Genomic DNA, 8,188 nt, shown 5'->3' with positions numbered 1-8,188 from the left:
GTGTGTGTGCTCGCTTGCCTGCGTCTGAGTGCTGCACTGCGTGTGTGTGTATGTGTGTGTGTGTGAGGGCGGAGGTCTGGTGGAGGTGTAAGGTCATGAGGTTCACCGATGCGCGGTTCCCACGTCTCCGCCGCGGTGACTAAACGCACGTGGCCCTCCTGCCGCGCCGCATGAGGCAACTTCCCTGAAGCCCGGCCCGTTTCAGGCGTCTGAGTCACTCTTTCCTCCGCGCACAATCTCTCCGGAGCCCTGACTGATCCCAGAGGAATCCTCCGCTCGTCCAGCGGCGTGTCACCGCCCTGCCACGCCCCGCCAGAGCCCGTCTAACGGAGGAGTGTGTCCGTGGCGCGCGGGGAGCGCTCATCTAAAAACTCACTTCCTGGTGGGCCGCTGTGTCCGCCGCTCCTCCACGTGTTCCTGCTCTCGACCCTGCGCTTTAATCCGGGTCGCTGATTGGCTGTAGCGTCTTGCCCACCCCGTTTCCTAGACCCGAGCTGGCTGCCGATCGAAAAGGAAATCGCAAAAATTGTCGGCGGTCTTTATTTCAGGAAGCAGGCTTCATTTCCTGTCATGAAAGGTAGTCTGTTTTTAAAATAAAAAGAAAGTCGTTTTTTTTTTTATTACTCTTGGAAATTACATGCCTTTGTGTCGTTTGTCTGGGAAACTCTTGTAACCAATCAGCATCCTGTTTTAGGGTGCACAACTGCTGTTCGCTTTGTTCTGAGTTAATGCACCGTCATTTTTCCAGTTTTTAAAAACGATGCAATAAACTGTGGAGGGATTTCTCAGATTTTGTCCAAGATCACTTAATGCTTAGCAGAACATTCCAGTGCTGATGATGTAAGCATGACTGCTGGTGACTGAAAGCGCTGGAGTTCTAGAACGCTGACGAAGAATAAAGAATGTTGGGGGGAAAAACACACATTCCAGAAGACCTCCTCTCAGCAGGGGGGTGACCGGTATTGGCCGGAGGTCTCATTTGCACAGGCCCGGCTCGCCCGTTAGTGTGTGTGTGACACATTAAAGGCACGATATGGTTGCTCATGTACGGCTGGCCGGCGTGGGCTGTCTCACTCGCGGTGAGTAACCTGGCGAGGGGGAGGGTGACTGCGATTGAGTGGCGGGGCTGCGTGTGAGCGGCGGTTAGCGGGGGGTAAGGGGGGTGAGTTGTCATAAACAGCGCTGCGCTCCGGGAGCCCGAGATTTCGGCACGGAGCGGCGAATCGCGACGCGGCTTTTTTTAACTGCCCGAAAGCTCCTGACCAAAGTCCAAGTGCTTCGCCCGCCGCGGGGCCCGGCCTTGTTTACCCAGAGTGAGCGCGTGCACGTCCGTCCGCTAATTACCAGCGCTACGGGCTCCGTGGCGCCATAACAGCTCAGCGCTGTGCAAACACACACCGGACCTCGCGGGTCGGGTCGGGTCCCCACGTCGTTCCCCCCCCTCCCCTGGCCTTTCGTCCCGGGACGCCCGCCGCGCCGCTCCGCCCCGCCCCGCCCCGCCGTGAACCCGCCCCCGGCCGTAACTCCTCTTATCTGCGACTGTCGGGGGACCTCTGAAGAGTCGGGAGACGGTGTGCCAGAAGAACCACCGCCGCAGTAAATTCACCGCGATATTAAAAGAGATAAATTAGAGGGGGGTTGGCGTCAGAGGAATGCGCTGATAGCAGCGGGGGGGTTGGGGGGGGCTGGGGGGGGGGCAGGCAGGCAGGGAGAGCGGAGTCCTGTTTCTCCCTGCAGAGCCGCACGGTGGGCCGGGGGAAGAGGTCGGAGGAGGAGGCGGCCATTTTGCAGTGTGCGGCTGGAGTGCGGCTGTTCGCTGGCAGAGATTTGAGCGCTCTGTTTACTCGCTGGCACCTGTGGGGCTGAGCAGCGTGCGCGTGTGCCATGAACAATACATTACTCACCCTCAGCTGTCTGCAGCTCACACACACGCAGACATGGTGACAAACACACACACACAGTACAACACACACACACACATGACACCGAGACAGACGCACCACCACACAAGTGACAAACACACACACACATAGTGACAAATACACACACAGACACGCACACACGGACGCACACACAGACATAGTGACAAACACACAGACACGCAGACACGAACGCACTCACACACACACACACACATAGTGACAAACACATACACACACACACACACATAGTGACAAACACATACACACACACACAGACACGGACGCACACATAGTGACAAACACACACACACACACACACACACACGCACATAGTGACACACACACACACAGTGACAAACACATACACACACACACATAGTGACAAACACATGCACACACAAAAACTCACACACACATAGAGATATACTGAATGTGCAGACACGCATACACACACACATACAAACACAAACACGCAGATATACTGAATGTGCAGACGCATACACACACACACAACACACATGCACACACTCATTATTTTATTTTTCTGCTGGCGCAGAAGCACATTTCCCTGCCAGTGCTTGGAGCGGGTCATGTTCAGGTGACAGCAGTTTCACATTCATGTTCAGTCAACAGCCCGATTAAGCTAATATTATCAGCAGCGTTCAGCGCCAAACCCCGGTGCTCAGGCAGTGCTCGTCTCCAGCCTGGCCTCAGGACCAGCGCTGGTAAACACCACTGTGAGGTCCCATCGTCTGGAACAGGAGCGGAGAGGCGTGTAATTTCATTCGCGGCATCCCGTGGTTAAATGTGGAAGAAGAAACAAAAAACTTGGAAAAAAAACGTGTCTTTGTGTGCGTACAGGTGCCACTCCTGTTCTGAAGTATGGGGTGGGGCCCCACACAATGCCTCAAACTCTTTAACACACATTCTCTCTCGCTCTCTTTCCCTCCCCTCCCCCTCCTTCTCTTTTTCTTCCCCTCCTTCCTCTCTCTGTCCTTTTTTTCTCTCTCTTCCTCAATCTCTCCCACCCCCTTCCTCTCTTCCTCCCTTCCTCTCTCTCTCTCTCCCTCCCCCGCCCCCCTCTCTGTTCACAGGTACAGTATGTTATCCAGGGCTACCATAAGAGAAGAGAGTACATCGCTGCCTTTCTTAGCCATTTTGGCATGTGAGTCTGTTCCCCCACACGTGTGTGTGTGTGTGCGTGTGTGTGTGTGTGTGTGTGTGTGTGTCTGTGTGTGGTGTGTGTGTGCGTGCTGTCGCGTGTGTGTGTGTGTGCGTGTGCGTGTGTGTGTGCTGCAGGAGAGCATGCACATGCGTCTATGTGTCTGTATAGGACTGTGCGTGGGCACATGCTAGCACTGTATGTTCTAGAATATGAGTGTATGTGGGCGTATTTGTGTGTGTCTGCGCGCAGGCATGTGTGTGTGCGCGTTTCCGTGTGTGCATGTGTGTTTGTGTGTGTGTGTAAGGCTGTAGGTATATGTATGCCTGCTGGTGACAGTGTGTGTGTGTGTGTGTGTGTGTCCAGGTGAGGAGTACATGCGAGATCCACCCGCTGCTCTCATGTGATGATTCTGCTTCTGGCATGGAGTACTCACTGCACACACACACCACCGTACCCCCGGACACACACACCACACACACACACCGCCACCACCAACATACCCACACATACCCCCACACACACACAACAGTTCTCTCAGATGAATCCGAGGCTGTGTTGGTGCGATTTTGGAGGTGACCTCTGACCCCTGTGTCCCCCCCCCCGCCCCCCTGCAGTGGACCTCCCCCTGTACTTCCCGCGGGACCAGCCCACGCTCACCTTCCAGTCTGTGTACCACTTCACCAGCAGCGGGCAGCTGTACTCGCAGGTGCAGCGCTCCTACCCCTACAGCCCGCGATGGGACGGCAACGAGATGGCCAAGAGAGCCAAGTAAGACCCCCTCCCAAAACCCCGTTTACCCCCTCTGTGCCGTCCCGCATCTTACAGCTACAACTCCCCCTTACCCACCCCGAAAACCCTGTTTACCCCCCCCCCCCAGTGCCCTCTCACATCTTACAGCTACAACTCCCCTTACCCTCCCTGAAAACCCTGTTAACCCCTCTGTGCCCTCCTGTACCTTACAGCTACAACTCCCCCTTACCCACCCCGAAAATCCCTGTTTACCCCCCCCGTGCCCTCTCACATCTTACAGCTACACTCCCCTTACCCACCCCAAATCACTGTTTATCCCCCCCCCCGTCCCTCCTCACATCTTACCCGCTACAACTCCGCCTTACCCCACCCCAAAATCACTGTTATACCCTCCCCGCCCGTGCCCTCTCTCACATCTTACAGCTACAACCCCCCCTTACCCACCCCGAAAACCCGTTTACCCCCCCGTGCCTCTCACATCTTACAGCTACAACTCCCCTTACCCACCCCGAAAACCCATTTACCCCCTCTGTGCCCTCTGACCTTACAGCTAAACTCTCCCCTTACCCACCCCGAAAACCCCATTTACCCCCCCCGTGCCCTCTCACATCTTACAGCTACAACTCCCCCTTACCCACCCCGAAAATCCCTGTTTACCCCCCCCCGTGCCCTCTCACATCTTACAGCTACAACCCCCCTTACCCACCCCGAAAACCCTGATTACCCCACCCCCGTGCCCTCTCACATCTTACAGCTACAACCCCCCTTACCTACCCCGAAAACCCCTGTTTACCCCCCCGTATCCTCCTGTACCTTACTGCTACAACCCCCATTACCCACGCCGAAAAGCCCTGCCTTTACCCCTATTCATCCCATCCTCCTCTGCAGCCCCAAAACCAGCTATTAACCCTGGTACCCTTCTACACCTGGCACGCCCTTCTGAATACCCCAGTGCCACACCTTCAGTGCAGTGGTGCCCAATCAGGTGCCATGTAGGCTTTCATTCCAAACAATCACTGCACCTGCTGATTTCACCAGATCAGTCCCCTCCTGTCTAGTTAAAGGTGTGTTAATGAGTGAGGTGTAGTGATTGGTTAGGATGAGGACCTGCATACCCTCCGTGGCACGTGATTGGACAGCATTGCTTCAGCTTGACGTGTCATCGGTCGTCACTGTGTTACACTGGGGGGGTGGGTGAGTGGGTTTTACCTGTAGTTTTTCTCTACAGAGAGAATAGTCTGTTTAAGCTGCACATGCGAGGGAGAACGATAAAAGCCTATAAATTGATAATTCATTCAGGCCTTCCAGGCATTGAAATCTCGTTGTGGAAAAGGTCAGTGGCCTAGTGTGGGCTCAGTGAGCAGGACTCTGCACTATTCATATCTGTAAGGTAAGATACGGGTACATTTTCAGAGAATATCTCCAGGTGCCCTTTTAGGTGTTTTAAGAGTAACCTCCACTTGAGGTAAACCACACAGCTTCATTACACTACATTCCATTGCGCTACATTACGGGCATTTAGCAGACGCTCTTATCCAGCATGACGCACACAGCTGTGGTGGGTCTGGGTGGTGCCAGCTTCCCCCTCGGAGTTCGCACGTGCCCAGTGCGTCCGTGCTCCGGAGCGGGGAGTCCCGGCTCCCCCCGGAGACGGCGAAGTCGAGGCGCTGAGCGCTGTTTGGACTGCGCTGTCGGTGGCAGAACGTTCGCCTCTCGTCGCCCTGTTTAATCCTGCTCTAAACAGGCCGAGCGTTTCCAAATGCTCAGCATTCCCATCCGTCGGTTCGAGATTAAACAGCCTGCGCCCGCAATATGACAAGCAAACTAAAACACTCTGTTCCGAGGAGCAGCCACACCCCCCACTTTGTCTCAAAGCGCGTCGAAATTAAAGTGTATTACTGAGGCAGTGCGTCCTCTTGCACGTTCATTTCATTTTCCTGGGAAGGACAGTGTTGCCTTTTCTTTTCTTTTTTTTCCAATTTAACCTCTATCTCACTCCCTCCTTCCCTCCCTCCCTCCCTCCCTCTGACTGTCTGTCTGTCTGTCTGTCTTTGCAGAGCCTATTTCCGGAGTTTCGTGCCTCAGTTCCAGGAGGGCGCCTTCGCCAACGGGAAGCTCTAGGCCGCGGCAGACGGGATGACATCGCCGCGTGAGTCACGGGCGCCAGGGAGAACACGCGTGTGCACGGAGAACACGGGACACTTTTTCAGCGGTGGCGGAGTCATCGCGTCCGCGTCGAACGCGTTTTTAATTATCGTTGGTGTTTTTTTTCGGTTTTTTGTTTTAGTTTATTTTTTGTTTGTTTTTGTACTTTGTCTTGTTTATTTGAGGATCGCCCCCTGCTCTGTAAGGTGCCGCCCCGTGTAGTCTGTGAACGGGTGCGTGCTGCGTGATGTCGAACCCGTGCCTAAATCCTCCTGGTAGGAGCGGTGCCAGGGGGTTAGGCGGGGCGGCGCTGGGTGGCGTCAGGGTGTACCTGGGCGGGGCTGGACAGTGCAGTACAGGTGTAACGGGCGTGTGGATTCAGGTCAGGAGACGGTGGGGCGATCGGTGCAGTCCTCCTGTACAGAACAATGGGCTGCTGAGCGCGGGGTGGAATGTGCTCTTTGTGTAAACGGTTCTGTCGAAGGTCTTTAGGATGAACCAGGCGACGCGCCTGAGAACCACCTCTGATGTTTCTCTTGTTTGCTGTGCGTTCGGGGAAAAAAAAAAAGCCTTGTGCCATTAAAGTCAAAGTTATGAATGGAAACCTGTGTCCAGCGTGTACACAGGACGTGTTCCCAGAGACCTTGAGCCTTTTCCCATCTTCATCAAACCCCTCCTCCTCCTCCTCCTCCTCCTCCTCCTCGTCCTCCTCATAATGAAACGAGGTCTGTGAGTAAAGACACCCGGCTGGGTCTGGAAGGCGGACTCGGACGGCGTCCTTCGGCGAGCGATGGAACGGAAAGGACGGATAGAGCGGCCTGAGAGCACGCCTGCAGTCCTGCCGCCGCCGCCGCCGCCGCGTCGCTAGGTCACGGCGACCCACAAGCGCCGAGCTCTAACGCAGCCCTGTCTCCCCACCCCGACACACCTCCTCCCGCGGCGGTAATTACACTGGTCTGCACACACGCAAGTACACACACACACACGCAAGTAAGCACACACACGCACGCACACGCACAAGTACACACACACACACGAAAGTAACCACACACACACACACACACACACACACAAAAACACACACACACACGCACTCACACACACGCAAGTAAGCACACGCACGCGCGCACACACATATATGCACACGTGCACACACACACTCACACACACACACACGCGCGCACACACACACCTGCGTGTAGTTTTTCCTTCATCAACCTTCTTACACAATTGAAAAGATTGGATCCGATCACTGAAGGTCAAGTCAGTCTAAGCAGGACGTGCTTCATCCTGTACCTAAACCACAACCATCGCATTTTGGGTTAGTTGCACAAATGCTTTTGTTTACTTCTGTCACCGCTAAACCTGCGATGTTACACATTGATGACACAACATTTCATCACCGCCTGTGTGGTGATATATCAACACAAAATAACACCTTACGATTGCTCCTTCAAAGTTAAGCACAAGGCGCGTTTCTGTTAGATTGAATCTGTTCTTAATAGCTCTCATTATGTAAGACACTGGCTTATTAACAAGCGACGAGGAATAAATCCACTCTGTTCTCATTCGCCGTGTGTATCTGTGTCACTTTTAACTGGCTTAGCCGGGAAGGGGGAATGCCGTCGGCCATCTTGTAAAATGGCGGTTTTTATAGCTGCCTAGTCTTTATCCCCGTTCCCACCTTGAATGCTGAAACTCCTGGAATCCTTGTGAAGTGGTCACTTTGTTTGCACGCGTGTGTCTGTGTATATGTGCGTGTGTGCGTGCCTGTGTGTGTGTGCATGTGTGTGTGTGTGTGTGCATGCTTACAGTGTGTGCGTGCATGCGTGTGTGTGCGCCTGTGTGTGTACTTTGCTTTCATCATTAAAGATGAGGGTCACTCTCAGGCTCTTCGCTGGCCTGCGGTGGGGGTGGGGGGCTCGGCTATATTTACCGTTGGAAATGCAGCGACTGTCACGTTTAATTGGGAACTGTGGGGCTGAGTGTATCTGGGGCATTTAATAGCATTAAGTCTTTTAATAAAATGATTAAAATCAAGATTCTTTTTGTCTTTTTTTTTCGCTGGGCTCCGCGCTTCTCGCCGTGACCCCTGCTGACCCCGCCGTCAGCTCCAGGGGGACGAGCGCGTCCAGTCGAGCGAGGGAACACAGACTCTCTGACCGCGCTGGCTTTCTGTCCTGCTCACTCTGCCGTCTTCCGCCAT

The 8,188-nt window shown here is 54.3% G+C and overlaps 1 protein-coding gene across 1 annotated transcript in view; it reads left to right on the top strand.

The window, feature by feature from the left end:
* babam2 (BRISC and BRCA1 A complex member 2) overlaps nt 1–6,586 on the top strand; it is a 95,416-nt gene extending 88,830 nt beyond the window's left edge. Inside the window, 3 exon segments of the mRNA XM_064303401.1 lie at nt 3,017–3,115; nt 3,617–3,855; nt 5,895–6,586. Coding sequence (XP_064159471.1) covers nt 3,017–3,115; nt 3,617–3,855; nt 5,895–5,958 — 402 coding nt within the window. The 3' untranslated portion in view covers nt 5,959–6,586.
* The last annotated feature ends 1,602 nt before the right edge of the window (nt 6,587–8,188 follow it).

The sequence above is a fragment of the Anguilla rostrata genome, chromosome 1, assembly GCF_018555375.3.
Source record: "Anguilla rostrata isolate EN2019 chromosome 1, ASM1855537v3, whole genome shotgun sequence".
Taxonomy (NCBI): Eukaryota; Metazoa; Chordata; class Actinopteri; order Anguilliformes; family Anguillidae; genus Anguilla; species Anguilla rostrata.
Note: the sequence above shows the minus strand (reverse complement) of the source record. Positions and strands in the feature narration are given on the sequence as shown.